Here is a 21,519-nt window from a genome sequence, read left to right as displayed (position 1 = left end):
AGGAACACAAGGCATGGACCTGCTCACCGTGAAGGAAAAACCCTGCCACTCCTAGAAATGAGACAATCTTTAGATGATCTGAGAAGGCACAAGTCCTGGTGCTATCTCAAAGCCTTCAGGGCAGTCAGCGCAGACTGAGAATCCAGCACGTTAGGGCCCCAGAGGAAGAGTGAAGGAATTCTGTGGAGAGGCTGAGGCAGGTGGGTGAGGTCCTTTAACACCCGGGGACAGCATGGCAGGCTGACCTAAGAGCACCACTACCCTCCGGTCTCTGCGAACTCGTGTCCTTGCATTTCTGAGTGTGCTCTCTGGGCTTTGTTGAGGCATCCATTTTCCTGTACAGTTTTTCTATCTAATCAAGTGGGAACATTTTGTTTTGAAACTTTTTAAAAATCTTATCAGGCTCGTGGTGGCCTTGTAGTACCAGAGACACCTGGAGGGACTGAAGAAGCTGCGCTCTGGAGAGAGCACAAAGTTGGGATGCAGGTTACTGGGCTGAGGGTGGAGATGGGCACATCCAGCAGCTGGACGGTGGCTGTGGGCTTCCATCCATGGGAGCATGCAGCTGTGACAGATGTGTGTCCCGGGAGAGGGGCTTGGATCTACATGCTCCAGGGTAAGAGCTGCCTGATAGAAAGGACACCACAGCTCCTGAGAGGGACCAAAATCCCTTTCATGGTTCATTCTTTCACTACAAAAGTTCTGGGTGGCCAAGAAGGCATCCAGAGTTGGGCAGCACAGAACCCTTCAATGAGGTGAACAATCTCGGCACAAAGTTTTCAATCGGTCAACAGGCACTGAGCGTCCAGCTCTATGCCACTGTTCTAGGCACTGTGGGGAGTAACAGCAGAAAGCACCTGGGGGCGCTTACTGTGTGCCAGCACCTCAGGGACTTCTCATGTATTTCTTACTACAAGCCTGAGATCCTCATTTGCATCTTCCCCAGCCTGAGGTTCAATGTCATGATCAAGGTCAGAAAGCCGGAAGGCCGAGTCAGTCCTGGAATTTGGGCAGGCTGATCCCAGAAGCCTGCTTTTGCCCACCAAGTAGTGGTGACCATCACAGGTCAGATTGCTGTCTGAATAGCTATATGGCCTTGGGTGGGGGTGGTGGCAGAAAATAAGGCAAAGAGTGATATTCCAGTAGACACTGATGAGCGCTGGTGCTGGGTTGGGGAGGTGGCCGTTTCACCAGCTAGTAGGTCAGGCAGCCCTCTGTGAAGGTGAACTCTGGGCACTCCTAGGTGGGAAGGTGAAAGGGTCACAGAGAGTGCGTGCAGAGCCTCCTGCAGGCAGAGGTCACAAAGGGTGAACGGTGAGTGAGCTGGTAGGTGCAGCAGGCGGGGTAGGCGGTGGCAACGGAGCCAGTCTGAGAGGGAGGGAAGAGCCACAGTGCACCTGCGAGGACCTGAGAAAGCCTTCAGATTTCATTGTCTGGTGACAACACTCTGGAGGGAGCTAAGCAGACAACAACTTGATCAGGTGCATCCTTCTGCTAAAGACTGCCCAGGCTCTGTGTGAACACAACAAGGCTCAAGAAGGCAGGTGAGAGGGCGGCCAGTGCAGCAGACAGCGTGAAGGATCACAGTCGCTACTCCTGCTAGGCCTCTGCTCCAAGGCTAACCTAATCAGGCTTTAGCGAGGTGGCTGGGGAGTCCGCCACATGTCCTATCCTGTGCACATGCTGTGCTTGGATTCAGGAAGGCCTGATGTGAAAGGGAAGCTGCTGAAGTACAAGTGGCGAAGCAGCTTTCCACCAGAAGGAGACCGTGCATTCACTGGGCTCTCCGGAAGGGATGACAAGCAACACATTCCACCAGTTCCGGCAAAGTCCTGGCCAGTGAAGGAGGCAGTCAGCAGCCACACCAGGAAGGTGCAGTTGTCCAGCTGTCCTGGGGAGGGCACCCTCGCCCTGCTCACTGTCCGCCGGCTCCAGGGACGCTCACCTCGGTTTGCAGGGCAGCGGTCACTGCTGGGGTCTTCTGTGTGTGTGTGTGGAGTGGGGAGTGGCACCCAGGTAAGCGCTCTCCCACTGAGCTAGCCCCCAGGGTGGCCAGCCTTTCAAAGAGTATTTCAGAAATATTCACTTTGAGTATTTCAGACCAAAAAGTGATGCAGACAACTAGGGCACAGATTATCTTTTAAGCAGTTGATATTCTGAATGCTTCTATATGAAAGATAAAAGCCTGTTTTGAAAACGCTTGCCAATGTCCACACTGAGAAAAATCCACAGAATTGAATCTGAGTTTATGTATAATATGGATTCAGGTTTCTTGATTTCTAACTTCTGAAGAGCTCATGATATCCCAACTGCTGGTGACTGGGAAGTTCCACAGTTTTCCAAAGGGCAACTCATTTATCTGCCACCTTAAAGCACATGCAGCGCGCAGAGCACTCCTCCTCTGAACTTCCCCATTGTCCTTCATCAACAGTCATTTTCTGGACCTGTTTGAATGCAGTTATCCTACTGCCAGAAAACTGTAGACCTCAGAGTTTGAAATGTTGTTGTGGAAGGGACGGTTCCATTCAGCTGGCCACAGACCCAGACATTCTGCACATTAAGCGCACACTGTAGTTTTTACCACTGCTTTTTGTTTGAATTTTTTTTAGAATCTAACACAAAGAAGAGTGAGGCAGAGACGAGCCTAAGGGAACACCAGCCCAGGAGGAGCCTCCTGGTGGCAGAGAGAGAGAGACCCTGCAGAACTGAGGACTGGTGAGGGTTTCCCCTCCACAAACAGATGACTGCTGATAAAAGAAAAGACACGAAAGTAGAAATGGAGCTTATGGTTTACCTGCTGCTAAATAAAGAGAAAAACGGTGAAAGGGACAATTTTCTTACAAGGTGAGAAAACTACCTGACAGAGGAGTACTTTCGCCTTTGACATTCTGCTTACTCCGGGAGAAGTCAGACAGATCTTACCACCCAGGAGACCAGGCTGCCACGCACACTCCACCTACCTTATAAATGACAAAAGCCAACCCAGTTCAAGGGGACCCCCGCACTTATACAGAATGGAAAAACCCCCCAAAAACCACGTTGGAAGAGTCCTTTACGGCGTCAACGCCCAAGCAGCTGTGCTCTGTGCCATCTGCACTGCAGACCTCTCGCATGCAAGACACAACTGAGGCTCACCACCCCCTCTGCTCCTTGCGTTACGATGGAAAATACTAGGAAAAGGAAAGCATATTTATTCTCTGACATATGTCTACATACACATACAGAGCACTTAACAGAGATGTGGATTTTGAAAAGTCATCGTATTGAAGTTTTTCAGAGTTAAAACAGCAACATTTAGCAAGCTATGAAGTTCGGCTTCCCAGAAGGATGCAGTCCCTGGAAATTCTGTGAAGGTGATACTTTCCTTGATGTTGCCCTTGAATTCTATAATATAACTTATGTTTTGACATTTATATTAGAAAAAGCAAAGAGTTTCCTGGTCTGGTATAAATTGTAAACAGCAAAAGCAATGATGTGCAATCAAGAAGGAAACGTCAGAGCTGACGGCTCCTAATGAAAACCAGGTCATCACCGAACCATCTTACCTGTCGACGGATTATCTCAAGGTCTCTTTTGGCTTTATTCACCAGGGTTTGAATTTCTACCGGGTCCTTTACATTTTTATTTTCTCTGAAGGCATCTCTTATCCTTCTGACAGCATAGGTTCTAAATGAATTCAGAGAAAAAAAGAAAAAGGTGTCAGCATGTCTAAGATGATGCTTTTCAATGAATGTAAGCTTTTCCTCTACAATTAACTGCAGCATATTCCCCATGGATAATCCATTTTGATCTTCGTTAGGGGCACAGGCCATTCCATTGCTATTTTTGGATGACTAAACAAACATTTAGGAAAATAAATCTATCCCAAACGCGTCACAACCAAACTGCAAGCAGCTAATGAAACTCTCCCTAGATTACTGGCTCGTTAAGAGTTCTTCACATCTGGCCTTCCTCCATCAACATGGGTAACTGAATGTTACTGTACAGAGATAAGCTTAGAATTCTGAGGCTTAATGATGTGCTGCAAATGCACAGACTGAAATAGTGACCAGACGTAGTAACTGGCCTTCCAAACTCTGTCCCATCTTTTGGCTCTCACTTGTCTTTCCTTAACACACAATGTAATGCTCTGGGCTTTGGAGGGAAGCATGGTATTATGCCGAAGTGCTTTCTTCATCTTAAAAGTACCTGCATTTGTATGTGTGTGCATGTGTACATACATGCACGTGTACACACATGCACTCCAGCCGGATAAAGGGCACTTGCAGCCCAGAAGAGCATTCAAGCGAAGGCTTTTGAATCAGACAGGCTCGGGCTCCTAGCTTTGCCTCAGCTCCTACTGCCAGTGTGAACTGGGGCAAGCTTCTTAACATAAGGCCACATCTCCGCATCTGTCAAAGATGTGTAATGCTGCTTGGTGCAGCTGGGAGGATGGGGCTTTATTATGTGAGTGTGGACGCTGGCATGAAGCCTGGTACTTAGAGACTCAATGAATGAAGGCTACCCTTACTGTTCTTTGCTCCCCCCTAATGCAATTACTCTCCTCTTTTCATGTCACAGCCTTGCCTTTGTCCCACATCTTGGGGGCACACCTGCGTGGGCACAGCAGACGGAGCAGTCTGGGCAATTATCCACACAGGAGAATCTGGGGCTCCCACCTAGCCAAGCTCCTGCACTCAGTCATAGCCTTTAGCCCTGCCACCCCACCTACTTGGTATTCAAAGCCAGGAGACTGAGGAGAAGCATCCTGAGTCAGAGATGTCAGACACCATTTTCACTAGTCTATAATGATCTCAGATCACTGCTTTTAACTTTAAACACCAGCTAAATAATCCATGCAACACTAACAGTAACGCTGACCAGTAGCAGAACAGAAACAGAGGCAAAGAGAGGCGGAGAGGCATGTCAGGGGGCAATGGCAGGGTGCTGTTAGAGGCACATGGCCTGGGAAATCTAGACTACAATTTTTGATCTAAAGCATGAATTTTTCTAAAGCAAAAAGAAATGCTACCTTAAAAAAGTGGATCCAGGTCTTTTTTTTTTTTTTTTTTTTTTTTAAAAGCAAGAGTAGGGCTGGGGAGATGGCTCAGTGGAATAAGCACTTGCCTGGCAAGCGCAAAGGCCTGAGTTCAACCCCTGGTTCCACAAAAAAAAAAAAAAAAAAAGCAAGAGTAAAACTCTATCTGGTAATATTTGGAGGCATAAAGGGGAAAGAGAATTTAGGAATTCACGAATGCAAGGCACTCCTGAGAGTCTGACTTGAATCCTAGGAGAACCAGCTGGAGAACGTGTAGATGCTCCCCATGTGGTGTCCAAAATGCTACAGTAGTGGAGAGGGGGCAGCTTGCGTGCCTGCAGCCACTGGACTGCTTAGGTGGGACCCATTGGTTATAAAGGGACCTGGGAAACTTGCATAATAAGATATCTTAGATCCAGACTTTACTCACAGGGACCTGCTAACTAACGGGACTTTAGATAATAATTCTAATAGTTTGATCCATACACGAAATTGTTTTATAACATAAATTGAGCCCTGTAAGTCCTTCTGTGAGGATGGGGTAAGTGACTGGATGCAGGACTTCACGCATAGTGAGCCTGTGCTCTATCCCTGTGTGACAGCCCACACACCAAACCCACTGTCTTAATTTTTCACCTGGATGCTACATGGCTTTGGAAAAGCAAACTGTGTCACAGTGGTCATCACCATACTCGTAGAAGCCGGTGACTACCTCGGAATAACTGTAAGGGGAGGAGTACTGCATGGAATGGGGGGGAAAAACAACAAGTTCTTACAAAGTTGAAGAAAATCAGAAAGTTGCTTGAGACTCTCAATACTTTATAATGAATAAACTCAAGGCCCAGAGTACAAAAGATTCTGCTGTTTATTATTTGCCTCCCAGTTCTTCCGAGTCCCCACCTGAACAAATGCAGTTCTAGATTTTGGCATGGACATACGTAAGAGCCAGGGTCAAATTCTGGACACCCTTTTGAAACCATGACTTGGTCTCGGGTTCCCTCCCTGCACTTTGTCCTCTGCTCTCCCTCTTGTTCTTCCTCCTGCGCTACTTAACGTTCAGGGAGCCACCCCTGCCCCCACGCAGGCACATTTCACTGGCTCGGGGCTACTGCATGAACAGCTCATTCTTCAGTTACAGGAATCTATTTGAAATGGTCACACTTTTGTGAAGAGAGACAGATTTCAGTGAGCCCTTACGTCAGTGTGAGAGGGCCAAACCAGTCCTGCCACTGGCCTCGTTGCTGGGTACAAAGCAAAATTATCTATCCTTGAGCACATTCGGGCACCAGCATCTTGACAACCACTGAGCAGGAGCCGTTCAAAGAATGCGCAGAGGTGGTGACAATGAAACGTGGCTGGCTGCTATACAATGCCTGATATCACGATGATACTTTTGGAGTCAGAAGCTCACTGCAATAAAAGATCAAACACAGCACACTGAATACATGCCCCAAGGCAGGAGAGGTGGTGGTGTTATATCCATAATCCTGGGACTCAGGAGGCAGAGGCAGGAGGATTCCCAATCTATGTGGCCAAATCCTATCTCAAACAAAATTCCACACACACAGTGTGCCCAGCTGTGTGTTCAAGGTCTTCCACCGTGGCTCATTCATTTTAACATACATGAGGCTAGTTGAAATCTCCAACACAACAAAAAAGAAAAAAAAAAGAGGAGTAAGGTCGATATGGAAAATGAGCACAGAAAGGTCAATGGCACCACACAGAGGAAACAGACTGCATCTCCAGAAGCAGGCAGGCGAGGTTGTTCACGCCCACGCTGCTGCCCCTCTGGAGGCTTCACAGATTCCCCACTGGGCTTTCCTTGTCTGCCCCAGCCCTTGTCTTTGGGCTGCCAGCAGATCTCAGGGTCCACAGTTGTTCTAAGTGCCTGTCCATTGGCTCCCGCAAGGACTGAGCTGCTTCCTGAAGTGACCCCACTTCTGCAGCTTTCCAGGACCACGGCGGGCAGCGCGGAAAGCTCTTGGTGTCCGAGGTCTCGCCCCGCTTTCTCCGGGAGTCAGTGGGCCAGCTGCAGGCCCCGGCAGAGATTCCACACTTGGTGCTCACATTGCTCGTGTGGCGGCAGTGTGAGCTGGGCAGCTGACGGAATGCCCCTCTTTCGGTCATTCTTCACTGGCGTCCCGTGTGCTGGTGTCTGCTTACGCAGCCCACAGACTCCTCGTGCTCTTCTTGCTTCTCGCTAGCCCCTCGGGAAATGTCCCAGGGATAAGGTAGCGGCACTCTCTCCTCTTCAGGGCCAACTCCCATTCATCTCCGGACGCTCAGAAGAGCAGGTCTTCCTCTGCTGTTGTTAAGAGGAAGCTGCTGAGCTCTAGCACGTTCCCACACTCCACGGGGCAGGGAGGAGAGGCTGGCATGACCCTGGACCTTGCTGTCACTTCCTAATGGGGTCACCTCCTGCATTTTTGAGCCCAAGCCGTCTGACTACTTTACAGTCTGAGCCTCTGTGAACTGTCCACAAGCACCAAGAATTAAGTCTCCTGGGGACAACCTGCTCGGGCCCTCCTTCTGTCCCTTTGTAGGACAGGAGCTTTCTTTCCCCCAGTAAATATATTCTACTCTTAAAAGAGAAAAAGAAAAACAAAACAAAACAAAACAAAACAAAAAAAGAATTAAGTCTTAATATTCAAAGGGCACTGAGAACACACACAGGGCACCAACTTTAGTTAATTAAAAATTAGTGCAAGTTTTTAATAAAAGAGCTTTTAAAATTGCAATTTTCATAAGGCATTGGATAGGCACTCTTTTACTGGGGGTCGTCTGCAAGGCTTTTCTCCTGTTTAGGTGCTGGAGACTGCACATAGGGCCTTCTGGATGCTAAGGCTGACCTCTACCACAGCCCCGCCCTTGCCGACCACCTCGGTCTTCCACTGCTGTAACTCTACAGGCTGGATAGAGGAGTCTACCTTTAGTTATTTCTCTTCTTGGACTCTTGTGTTACCTATGCTACCTACTCCTTCCTAATCTTCCTTTCAGATTCACCATATTTTTTTGGGGGGATTGAACTCAGGCCCTTGTGCTTGCCAGGTAAACACTTATTCCACTGAGCCATCTCCCCCACCCTGGCTCACCCTATTGTGCTGACTTATATGTTGCAATCTCAAAGACCTGTATGTGAACTTCTTTTTTAAAGTTTACTTCTTTATTTGATACAGGGCTTTGCTTTGCAGATTACAGCTCGAGGTAGGACTCACTGATAGATCAGGAACCTGATCTTCCTGTCTCAGGTTTGGCAGCGCTGGGATCGTAGGTGTGTGCCACCAGCCTTCAGGGCCAGCGTGGCATGTGATACTGGGGACTGTCCCAGGCAGGTGCTTAGACTCCTGGGCTATCTCCCCAGCCCTTGAACTCCTTTTTAATAAAGTCTCTGCTCAAGATGTCAGCTATTACACACATGCCACTGGCCTCAATTATTTCTGTAGCTCTCCCTTCTGAGGTCACATGGGTATCACTCAATTGCTTTGTGGACTTTGGACACAAATTCTTCCAGTTAATGCACCATGAACTGAAGCCTGAAGCCACTTACTTTTCTTCCCTCAGAGCAGTATTTCCTCCCAAGGTAGGAGGATTTTTATAGTCACCAGCCCAAGTCAGACAATTTCAGAGATGCATCTGAAATTTCTTCTTTTCCTAAAACTCCTCATATTCAATTATAAAAATCTTACTATTTCAACCTTTGGCATCCCTTCTGAATCACCTTCTACTTCTAACTCCTCAGCCTTGATCTGGGTTCAGGATTTTACATGTCATGCTAAGGCAAAAGCCTCAGTACTGTGTATGTGTATGTGTATGTGTGTGTGTGCACGCACGCAGTACAAGCACTCTGGGTAGGTAACGTGAAGAACAACAGAAAGCTTCCTTCTCATAGTAAGAGTGAGTTCCCACTAATCCTAACCCTCACATGTTGGGTCTCGAAGCTTTCTTGCCCACCACTGTATCTAATGTGTCTGGCACAGAGGTGTCCAATAGCCATTTACTGAATAACACATGAACTCAAAAGACCATGGACAGTATCAAAAAGGCCTTTGAGAAAAATACCAAGAATTAAAGGATGAAAACGGAAAATATAGCAAAAAAGAAATGGCAAAAGAAACATGAAAAAGTTGGAAGTGCATAGTTGAGAATCAGTTATGAAAGACAATGAGTACAGAATCCACAACTAGAATTATTCCAAGAATCCAAGAACCACATTGACAGCCATGAATTACATCAGAGGCCTGTCAGACGCGGGGTGGGGAGGGGGACTCAGTGCAGAAGGGCAGGGTCTGGACCTGGAGGGCGGTGTGGAGAGCTGCTATGAAGAGGGGATGTAGGAAACCGGAACCATTCAGCGAGGGCGTCATGGAGCCACGCTGCCTCTGTGGTAATGGGGTGGCTCTTTCCTCATGGGGGCAGTGTTTCTGAAGGCCTGTGTGTCAGAAAAATGAGACAGGCACTTTGGGTGGATCCATTTTATTGTGTATAAATTATCTGCAAGTTGACTTTTAAAGTAAACTAAACATAAGAAAAGTAATAGTATGTGTACTCACTTTAAGTAAAGGAAAAGAAGGCACAGAAAATGGCAATGCTAGAGATGACATATATAGCTGAAAAGACAAAAATTAGCACTGAATTATGGAAAACAAAATAGAAATAAACTCAAAATTCAAATCTAAAGCACAAAAAATAAAATCAGTGTGTGACAGATACAAAAGAAATTAACCTTCATAGTAAGGTCAACCTTTGAATAATAAGTGCGAATAAATGGAATTGGATAGCTAATTAAAGTTATAATGGAAGAAAATGTCTCAGAAGTGACTATAAAAAATTAACGCGACTGAGATTCAGCAGCCAGAGTACAATCCCAAGATATTTACTTATAGAATCCTGGACTCCAATATCAGGAAAAAAAAAAAAAAAAAAAACAAAAAAAACAAACAAAACCCTTTTATACTATGGAAGGAAAACTAAAGAACTTTAAGTAGATAATACGAATGGAACCTACTTAGGTATACCCTTGGACTTGCAGTTTCAAAACCCTCCAAGAGAAGGGCTGCTCTCAGTCAGGCACAGGCCTGTAATCCCAGATCTTGGGAGGCTGAGGCAGAAAGACTGCAAAACCCAGCCAAACAGCCAACCAAATGGCGGCTTTCATGGTCATCTGAAACAATATTCTGAGAGCCCAACAGGATAATGAAATAGTAGCAATACTTTCTGTTGCAGATACCATGTGTAGAGTATTCTGCTAAGTATCTGACCCTCATACTCTGATTCAGGTTACAAAAAAGCCAGACCAGCTCATGTGTCATAGGGCAGAGACAGGTTCCAAACCCACGCGACTTGGGTCTGTGATCTCCAACCCCAAGCTACTCTTCTCTTAGATGTTGACAGGCTAGCCAGTCTTCCATAAGCACTCCTTTAGACCAAGTTGCTCTTCATTTGAAAAGGCATTAAAAAGAGTCTCTGACATCATGAAGCTTAAAAAGGTCATCTTTTTCTCAATGCTGCTTGAAGTGCTGCTACAGATAGTTTAAGTGCCAAGTGTATCTTAGGAAGAGTGGTTTACAGCATGACAAAGTAAAAAGCTATTGACACAGCACTGAGAGAATGCGAAATAACTGAGCTAAACTGTTTAAAAAAGAAAGGCAGTGATCAGCACAGGGTCATGGACTGAGGAGGTGAAATCACCATGAGAAAATGCACCTTGGGGGTGACAGCTCTGGCATCTTGTGCAACTGGAAATAACACTCACTGCACACTTACAACTGCCTACGGTTTTCCCTTGACTTGAGTAGCTACATGCACGGTGGGGATGGAATATTAGGTTATGATTCACCTCTTCCACTGCTGTGTGATTCATGACAGATCTCTGAGGACGAAGTTCAGGGATAACAAAGAAGAGGATGTCTGCCTGGCGGCAAGCTGTAGGGGCAGAACAATACCATTTGTTTTCTCAGAACTGTCTTAAGAGACCAGAGGAGGACATGTGGTGTACCTAAAAGTTTTAGGGCAATGGCAATCTGTGACTGATCAGGATCTCGTGATTTAGAGGCCTTCTTGTACACTGTCTTTGTCAATGATTGGTACTTTCTAAGTTTCTCAATAAGTATGCTGTGCATGCTCAGTAAGGGGCTCAGACAGACATCTGAGACCCCTGTGGCTGATTTCATTCAGCCTTCCTGTCGTTCTTCTTGCAGCTCCGGTCATTCTGTAACATTCCACGCCACGCAAAACCGGACATCAGCGCAGGGAAGCCTGTAGCCCCTCTGTTTCCCATCTGGGAGGCCTGCCACTTCTCTTGTCACAAATGGGGCATCTTCCTCTAACTGTATTGCTTAAGTGCCCCTAGCTCTTAAAGACCTAACCCAGTTAGAAACAGTTATGACAAAATATTAATATGCTGAGCATATAAATAGACCATATAAATCAAATAGACATTAAGACTACAATAAATAAGCAAGAGGCATGAAACAATAATTCACAAGACAGCACAGAGAATGACTAAATTTAGAAAGACACAGATACATGAATGTTCAGCTTCAGTCACAATCAAAAACATCCAAAAAAATTTAAACAAGGCAATAGTCTCTGTCCAAGCCATTAACGGTATGTTCTGAGAAGGCAAAGGGCTGGACACACCCTACATGGGCACACGAACAGAGGCCTCCAGTGGGGAAGCCAGTGTAATGATGGGTAACCATGTTCCTACCAGTTTCTTTAGGGGGACAGTGCTGAGGCAGGGATTTGCTACATACTTCAGCCTGGCTTTGAACTCATTATGCAGCCCAGACTGGCCTCAAACTCCTGGCAATCTTGCTGGCTCAGCCTCCTGAGTGCTGGGGTCAGAGCTGTGTGCCACTGTGCCCCACCCATGTTCCTAACCTTATCAACTAACTTCACTTTTAGTGACTGATCCTGCAGAAATAACCTGAAATATGTTCAAAGATATATGTAGGATAGTGATCATTACACAGAAGTATTTGTAAGATTAAAACCAGAAGCAACCTAAAAGTCCAGTGGACAAGCAGCTATATGAATTAAGATATCATGCAGTTTTAAGATTATTACCAAAATTTAGAAGATACAGGTTCAAAAGTCCATTAGAAGGTGTAAGATGAAAAGAATGTGTGCTCCCCTTCTTCTGCCCATTAGACCAGCAGCTCCCAATCTTTTGGCACCAGATAGTGGCTTCTTGGAAGACAACTTTTCCATGATGGCAGGTAGCTTCTGGATGACCCGAGTGTGTGACTCAGGTCCCTCGCTGTTCCCAATGCCATGTACACTTCTCTGAGAATCTAGCACCCACTGATATGACAGGAAGTGGCTTTGGGCAGGAACCACTGCAGACACGGTGAAGCCTCACTCCCTCTCCAGGGCTCACCTCCTGCTGGGTGCCTGCTTCCTAACAGGCATGGACCAACACATGTAGGATTCACACAGCCAGTTCTCCAATGCAAAGCACAGTTCACGGTTTCTTAAGCAGTTTCCCAGATATCAGGTTCATATTCAAACCTCGGGGACCAGGTGTGATGGCGCACGCCTGTAATCCTAGCACTCTGGGAAGCTGAGGTAGAAAGATGGTAAGTTCAAGCCCAGCTTGAGCAATGAGCAACTTAGCGAGACCTTGCCTAAAAATCAAGCGGTGCCAGAGAATGCAGCTCAGTGAGAGGCTCGATCCATGGGAAAAGAACCTGAGAAGGGGTGCACGTTAGATCAACATGTACACCCAGGTGAAAATGCGACAAGGAATTAAGACTGAAGCAGGGCTCTGGGAATGAACAGAATAGATTAAGTATTTAGCAGACACACCAACAGGTTCTGCAAGTCTATTTTTACACAGCTTGTTTTGAGGCTACAATGGGGCAACAGGTGAACATGTCTGGCAAGTGCCACAAACACGGTTTTGGAGCTCAGATGAGAGGATTCAAGCTGGCAGCAACCTAAAAGCATCAATAGGGTGGCAGGGGTAGTGGTGCTGGTGGCAGGGATTTGCTCCATGAAAGCAGCAGGTGGAGTGAGCTCTGAAGAAATCCTGGGAGCTTTTAAAAACAGGCACCAGAGGCGACTCAATGAAAGGAAAGAGCAAAGATGGGTCAGAGTGGAGGACAACCAGACTTAACCACTGGGGACAAAAGGCAAATATCACAGGGTGGATACCTTAGTCAGGAGGCCGCGAGGGCTTCTAAAAGAACAACATCAGCATGCAGTTACTGATCACTACATGGTAAACCTGGGAGGGAAGAAAACCCCAATTCTTGGAAATGATGTCATTAATAATAAGTGGACCTAGACATAAATTCATAACCTCGTAAGAAAATTTCTTTAAAATGAAGAAATTATATTTAAAAATCTTTGGAATCTAGTCAAAGCCACAGTTAGCTGAAAATTAATGACTTAAATATCTTTCTTAATAATAAAACACTAGCTAAATTTAATAACTTCCTTACCATCCAGAAAAATATAATACAGTCTTTATGAAAAATCAGAAACAAAGTATTTAGAATATCTGTTAAATTAAAAATGAGAAAAGATCAGTGGGATTAGCTATGGTAGTGAAGTTTTTCTAAACATTATAGCATCTTGCTTATAAATTCAAAACAAAATCACAAGGAAAAGGGTGAAGTCTGGAAGTCTGAAAAGAGGGGTGACAATAATCATTTCAGAAACAGCCTGAGCAGACCTCAGAACCTGCCAACAGTGAGAGAGGGCCAGATGAATTGGTAATACTCCATGTAGCAGAGCCAGTTTGCCAGATGGTGATTTTTCTCCACGTTCAGCTGCCAGCGTAGTTGTGGAAAAGACAGGTGTGCGTGTAGATCCACAGCTGCAGTTCTGACAGACGGGTGTAACAGAACTGGGAAGAAGGTGAGAACCCTCAAAGGGGCAATGGCAGGAATTTTTCCCACTAGAGCCACAAATTTCTTATGATTCCCAGTTCTTGGGACACAGGATATCCTCCAACTCAAAATTCAAGTCCTAATCTAAATGTTCAATAAAAAGAAGCCAAATAAAGCCAGGCGCTGTGGCACAAGCCTGCAATCCCAGCTGACGGGGTGGCTGACATGGAAGGATTAAGTCCAAGACCAGCCTGGGCTACAAAGTGAGCTCGAGGCCAACCTGAATTACACAGCAAGACTCCGTCTCAAAAAGATCAGCCCCTGCCCCACAAAAAAGCCAAGAGAATGACAATAAATCAGGCCTTCGGGTTTAGCTCATTGGTAGAAACATTGTCTTAGCATGCACAGGCCCTGACTTCAGTATCAGAACAGAAACCATAAAACAAACAATACATTGTTAAAATAATAAATAAAAAATTACGTAGAAAGAAAAAGTGTATTTAAAAGTGTGGACAAAAATCAAAACAGTATGGCAGAAAATCAGAGTCATATAGTCATAGGTTTGAGATCTGATTCTACATGAGGATAGTTTAAAGTTTCTCATCCCCAATCCCGTTTTTGGTCTTGCTGAGCCAAGGTTGCACTATGCAGTTCATGCTGGCCTTCAACCTCCAGGCTGGTCCTGAACTCTCAGCAGTCATCCTGCCTTGGCCTCCTAAGTGCTGAGATTATAGGTGTATACCACCATGTCTGGCTTAAAGTAACATTCTCTTAAAAAATAAAATAATGGGTAAAGAGTACTGCGTTCCACAGCAGATGCCCTCTGATATTCCTAGGAGGGTAATTTAGGCACATTTCTGTATAGGTGTCCTTTTGCATTTAAGGTGTTTAACCTATAATTCATCAAAATTAAAGGGATTATCACTTAAAGCTACCTTCATAGCCACTGACAGCCTGTTGCCAACAAGAGTTTCCATAATGTACCTAAGTGATCAAAGCAGAGGCCACCAATAAAGCACCACAGCAAGGGCTACAGATTTAGTAGTGGTGAGGCCAGCAATCCTCACCTGGTTTTAGACGTGGCTATGGAGACAGTGCAGGGCCCATATTGCCTCCTGCTTACTGTTAACCCTGAGCCTTGATGAACTGTAAACCCTCAGGTGATTTAAGGCACATTTCGGGGTACGTCTGGGAGTGTGATGGAGTTGTGACTGTGGCTCTTGGCCCCCTCCTCTACGGTGTGGTCTTGTGCTTTGCTTCTCAAACTAAGCAATTAAGCAGCTTTGTTCCACCACACTCCTGTGCCATGGTACTCCTCTTGCCTTGGAGCCCATGGACTGGATCCCCTCAGACACTGCATCAAAATAGACCTCCATCTTTAGGTTGAGTACATTGAGCATTATGTTCCAACAAAAGGAGCTGACTAATATCCTCAAGTTTTTTCCAGGCTACAAGATGAATACACACTTCATTTGAAGAGTTTCACTAAGGTAGGACAGAAAAAATAAAGATAGAAAAGCATCAAAAAAGATCATAATGTTAGCACTGTGCTTAAAAAAATCCTAACAGCTTTGGACCCAAGGTTACCAAAGTTACATTGTTTCTTTTTCCTGTAGACCATTCTCTCCTAAATTTTTGTATCTTAAAATTATAATATACAATAAATTTGGCTCATTCCTATTCATGTGAAATGTTTTTTGGTACCAGGAATCAAACTGAAGACTATGCACTTGCCAGGCAGACACTGCGCCACTGAGTTAAATCCCTCACCCATAAAATGGGCCTTTTACTTGTGAATGTGTTCTTCCTTTCATGGTTAAACGGAGCCTGTGCTTTTCTCTTTACTGTAGACTCACAACTTTCATGGATCTCCTCACAGATATCCTCAGTCACACAACAAAAAGGATATGTCTTTCTCGCTGGCCTTATTTATTTATTTATTTATTTATTTATTTATTTGGGTGGAACCAGGGTGTTGAACTCAGGCCCTTGTGCTTGCCAGGCAAGCGCTTATTCTACCGAGCCATTTCCTTGGCCCCTATGGCCTACATTTTATTATCTCTCAGTGTGTACTTCTTTAACTTTGCTTAATAAAACATGTCTATGTCTTTGCCTTCACTGAAATATTTTTTCCATGACAAGTAAAGGATCTACACTGTTGGTGGGAGTGAACTAAGGCCCTCCTCTGCTATGGTTTGCATCTAGGTGTCCCCCACAGAGCCTCATGCAGTCATGGGTAGGCTTCCAGAGCTTGTGAATTCTTCATGATCCAAGGCTGGGATTATGGGTGTGAGTGTTAGGCCTGCCCTGGGGCGGATAGCCTGGATGCTGTATGAGGGAGGGACAGAGGCTTGCCTCTGCTGCTGCTCCTACCTCTTCACTCTTGCTGCCTTCCACCACCATGACCTGCTGTCCTCTGCCATGTGCCGCTCTGCCTTGGAGCCAGCCCAGTATGGAGTGAAACCTCCACACACTGTGAGCCAAGTAAAACTTTCCTTCACTAATTTTGGGAATCAGGTATTTTGTCCCAGCAATGAAAGAACAGTAACTGAGACACCATCCACCTCTTTGGACCCTGTTTGATGACATAGCAAATTACCTTTGTGAAAGTAAGAACAAAGACAATATTCTACCATAAACTCCCCTCACATCTACATACCCGTTTCCTAGGGAATTGGCCTCATTTCTTTTAAAAGTGGTGTGACATGAAGGATCCATGTGCCTTCACGGATGAGATTCTTACCCCTGCCCCCTCCAGAGCAGAGCTTGACCTAGTACCAGAAGAGCAAGCTCAAGCTTTCATTATACAGTAGGGTTAAACAGAAGTTATTTCACTTTCATAGTGTGAACTTGCCAATGTAAGCCATGATCTTGAAATTATTTAAAAATTACAAAAAATACCTATTTATAGTAGAATAGTCAATGAGTTCCAGATTTAATACTTTGTGGGGGAAAATAAAATATAACCATGGAAATTCCTTCCGGTCAACAAACTCTACACCTCATCATTAAAATTTTCTATCATTACTTCAAAAAAGGAGCCAATAAATGCCTTTTAAAAAGCCTTTCCAACTGACATCAGTTATTAGTGACAACAAAGAAGAAAGGAAGTGACACAGTCTTGACATACAGATCAGCACAGGGGCAAAGGACAAATAAACTCCTGAGGCCTTAACCAGTCTGATCTTCTTCAGAGGTTGCTCCCTGCAGCTATTACTCAGGCTGGAGTCTGTTCCTTATCTTCCCTTACCTCTAAATTAAAGCTTCTAGTTGTAAATTCACAGGGTCCCTTAGTTTTCATTCTCACTGTCACCCAACTGTAAGCTCAACATATTATCAAGGTAACTGGGAAAGAAAAACAGAACAAACTGCTTCTTTCCTACAATGTGTGAAACAGCAATATATGTACTGAGCTATTCGGGAAGAGGAGAAAGGCCTTTAGAAATAAAGATATGACCACTGTGGTTCCATAAATTCCAAGTGTGTAACTCTTGAGTGTTCTAACTTTGAAAGGGCAGCAGTGGACAAGCTAGATCTTCATCCCCCCACCCTGGAATACTGCTGGCTGGGGACATAGCCTAGCAGCAGATCGTGGCTCTATATGCAATACCCAGCACCAACATTCCTATTTGAGGTTAAGAGGCTCTGAATTCTATAGGTAGACTTATGTAAATACACACTAATTATATCCTTGGATTTACTGACCAAGTCTGACAGGCTTTTTTCCCTTTAGAGAGCTTTAATTTTACCTCATAGAGATGCACAATCTCTAAAGTACTGCCCAGTCTAAAATCCCATAAGTCAAAAAATAGAGTCGGTCTCTCCATCTCTTGGGGTGACACCAGCAGTATATGATGTGGAATTCAGTACAGCGCACTATAACAGGGGCTGCTTATTTTGAACTGGGTGCTATATGACTTTGAAACTGTCACTGGCTTGGCTACTTACAACACAGACAACCTGCTACTGGGTTCTTGCAGTTGGATCAAACTAGTTGATACACTATATGTATTTCCATAACATCCCCGTGAATCACTATGCATTAGGATTTAACTTATTTTAAAGAACTTGAAAACTGGGAAAAACTGAGCAAACACTGCACTTAGCAATTCTTTTACAGTTTATCGTAACATGTTTTCCCCATAGTAATAATGACTGAAGAATACTGAATGGACTCAAACCAAAACACATACACGTACAAACGTACATACACATCAGGCCAAAACACACGCGCGCGCACACACACACACACACACACACACAATGTATTAGGCAAATCAAACAAAAAAGTGTAACCTTAAACTCTGATGATTGGTATAGCCCCCTCACACCCCTCATTCTGCCACAACATCAGCAAAAGGATTCTCCACCTGTGGGAACGTGACATCTTCCTCCAGCAGGCAGCGAGCCCAAAGGCACCTGGCTACGGGCGGTCCCTGCAACCCTTAAGTCTCTAGTCACTGCACGTAACTCTAAGCCTAAATTAGCTGGGTAGCTCTGGTCCTGGAAAGTCTCCTGGGACACAGGTGGTTCTCAAGGGGATGCCAATTTCTGAGCACTTACAAGCGTGCCTTATTTAGAAGAGATGACGTGAGACTGCCTTCACCTGAAGGAGAACCAGGGCGCTCTACAGAACAGGAAGCCAAGTACAAGGCAGGAATTCACAGCACTGAACATAAGCATTTTTTGCTGGATTCCTTTTGTTTAAAATTGTCTATCTTCCTCGAAGTGCGTAGGTCCAGAGACCCAGTAACAGACATATTTGGAGGCTGATCTAGTTGGGCAGATACCAAGTTACATATGGTAAAATATGAAGGGGTTTACTCCTCACTTCTCACTTATATTTTGGCATTAAAACCCTCAGGGATCAGAAATTTGAAATACACTTTCATTTTGAGTTGCATGAAACTTTTATTACTTGGCTTAAATCCAAGGCTGGCTTTTCAATATATATAAATGCTCGGAGCAAGAAGGCATTTGGCTTCAATATTGTTTGCAATTCCATGACCCAATAGGCCCCATCCAGAATCAACAGACAGCAGGTCTGCAGTGGGTGCTCAGCAATCATCTTAATGTAGGGCAGAGTAACTTTCCGAGACTCAATCTTAGTTAACTACCAAAGATTTAAAACTGCCTGCCTTGCATTTGAAGACACACAAGTGCAGTAACCTATTGGAAGCAGTGAGAATCAGATCTGACACGCTGGCTGGCATCTCCCTGACTGTTATGGGAAGATACTGGTCCTGAAGGACGAGGAAGAAACAGGACCATACCTGTGTGGGTAGTCACAGAGAACAGGTAGCAGATGGGCAGGAGCAGGGCTGGGCAGGAGGAGCCAAGGTCGGGAGCCTGGCTTCATTCAAATCTGATTTGAAATGTTCTTTTTGGGGAACTATGACCACTACTTAAAAATATTTATTCTGTGTATTACTAAGATTCCTGAGATGTATGGAAAATAACAAACTTTCATAAAAGGCACCCCCGAAGGCTGCAAGTGCCGGCAGGAACTAAAGATTCAGATGAAACTTGGGCAAAGCATTGCAAATCTCCTGTACTGGGCCTCAACATGAATTGGTCTGTTTTCTAACAGAAACAACCCCCCCCCCCCCCGCAAACACATACAGACTCACAAAAGCCGGGGACCTGTGGGTGAGTGCAAGATTTCCAGTCCAACAGAAACAAAATTTCATCAACAGACTAAACTGACAACTATCAAATTTATTTTAGCTAACAAGCAGTTTGGGATAATGTGTTGTTCTATCTTTTCTTCAGTATTCACATAACAGCCATAACTGCAAATTGTTAATATTAGCTCTGGGAATAATTTACGTATATCCCTAGCAATTAGCTCATTATTTTTTAGCATTTGCTATAGCAGGTATAATGCATAAGAACTCATCTTCAAAATTTTATTCTTGGAGCAACATTAAGTGTAAAGATGTCAACTACTTTCAAAATCTTTAAACAGAAAAATAATCTGACTACATGAGTTTTGAACTCTTATTTTTATGTGTTTGTTCCAGTTTGATTTAATTATAAAGTGGTTTCATCAGGCAATAATGGTGGCTACAACTGGAAAACATACAAAAATGTTCTCACTAGTTTTGTCATTAGACACACACACACATACTTTACCTTAGAAAAAATGCTATTACCACGTGAAACGATAAATTCCATTTCTGACCCTTTTTGAGAGGGAGCTGTACGCTAATAAAACTTCGGCTACTTGACAGGAACAGTCAAGTATTTTTCTTCCATAGCATGAAGGGAAAGCCATTTTCCTTAGGTAGTAACTGGTCTTATCAGACAATAGTTCTGAGCCTGAAGATGGACTTTAAAAATTACCTTAAGATATAATTTTCTGAAAGGAAAATATAATTTTGGGGGTATATTTATAGCTTACTTGAAAGTCTCAATTGAGAGTTGTTTTTTAAGACAGATGACACCCATCTCTGACAAAACTAAACAAAAAAAGGGGATATAAGCAAAGGACCACTTTGTACTGATATACACACAAAATAGGACAGATACACAGCTACTTTCTCTTAGCTCAATGAGAAGAAAGATTTGTACTAACAGTGTTTGGACAGGATATCATGTCTGCATCGTGTACTATGAATAACTATTATGAAGACAACAATATGCAATGTATTAATTATTATAACTGTCCTACTAGTCTGTTTTGAAACTGTCTCATTGCTATTTGTTTCTCAATAAAATAAAATAGAAAAGATGACAGCCATAATATCTCCTAATAAAAAACTCATAATAACAAGAAATCTTACAAGTATGGAATTGCAAGAATGCAAAGCTCTTCACATCTGTTTGTGGTAAATTCCTCAAAGTAAGGTTTAAGATTGGCTCTTGACTTAGTCTAGATCTTGTCTGGGAATTTCACTTCTCACTGAAGGCTGTCTATTGCGTAGCAAATGTCCTCCCTCCATGTGCCCTAACGGATCTGTGGGTGTGCCAGGGACCAGAGTCGTGGCTCCTTTTGAACTGGCCATAGGACATCAGGAGAAGCTGCCCTGTGAAACTGGTATAGTTTGTGCCAAATAATATGTTAGCCAACAAAGCACTAATTAAATTTATATATAACTGTCATCTCATTAGACTGCATCACCCTGTCATTTGGTAGCACCTTAGTTTGCGAAGGTATGGGATGTGTACAACACAATAAAATTGTCCAGTGACCCATTTCTTAGACAGTTTCTCAAAGCAATGCTTGAAAATGTTTATGCTGAGAATCCCAATCTTCATAGAAAGCCCAGAGAGAAACTGCTTGGCTTTTAGTATCAGAAAGAGTTGTAGCTGTTCTAACCAGCTCGCAGCTTTTGTGTTGCGGCCTCTCGGTCCTCTTTCTGCACAGGCAACGGAAAGGCTCAGTGCCCACCCGGGCTCTGATCTTGGCTGCCAGGTGCCCTGGCTGCTAAGCAACCAGCTGGCTTGCCAAACCCACCCCAGGTCTTATACTGGTTTCCTATTCTTATTTTTCTTGCTTATGGCACCCACAAAGAATCATGATTGGTTAAAGGCAAATTAAAATAAATGAAAACATGAAATTAAATACTGCTTGATTTCAATTTATTTGAGACAAGACAGGGCCTTCAAATTCTTCTTCCCTTCCTTTCTAAGCTGCCTACCTCTATCTTTCTTGTGCTGTTG

At 44.3% G+C, this 21,519-nt stretch overlaps 1 protein-coding gene across 1 annotated transcript in view; it reads right to left on the bottom strand.

Moving 5' to 3' along the window:
* Lyrm4 (LYR motif containing 4) overlaps window positions 1-21,519 on the bottom strand; it is a 119,167-nt gene that overhangs the window by 83,386 nt on the left and 14,262 nt on the right. Inside the window, exon 2 of the mRNA XM_004628384.2 lies at window positions 3,546-3,666. Within this exon, the coding sequence (XP_004628441.1) occupies window positions 3,546-3,666 (121 nt within the window). The remainder of the gene's footprint in view (window positions 1-3,545; window positions 3,667-21,519) is intronic.

This window comes from Octodon degus, unplaced genomic scaffold, assembly GCF_000260255.1.
Source record: "Octodon degus isolate 3935 unplaced genomic scaffold, OctDeg1.0 scaffold00023, whole genome shotgun sequence".
NCBI lineage: Eukaryota > Metazoa > Chordata > Mammalia > Rodentia > Octodontidae > Octodon > Octodon degus.
This window is presented reverse-complemented; position numbering and strand designations above follow the sequence as displayed.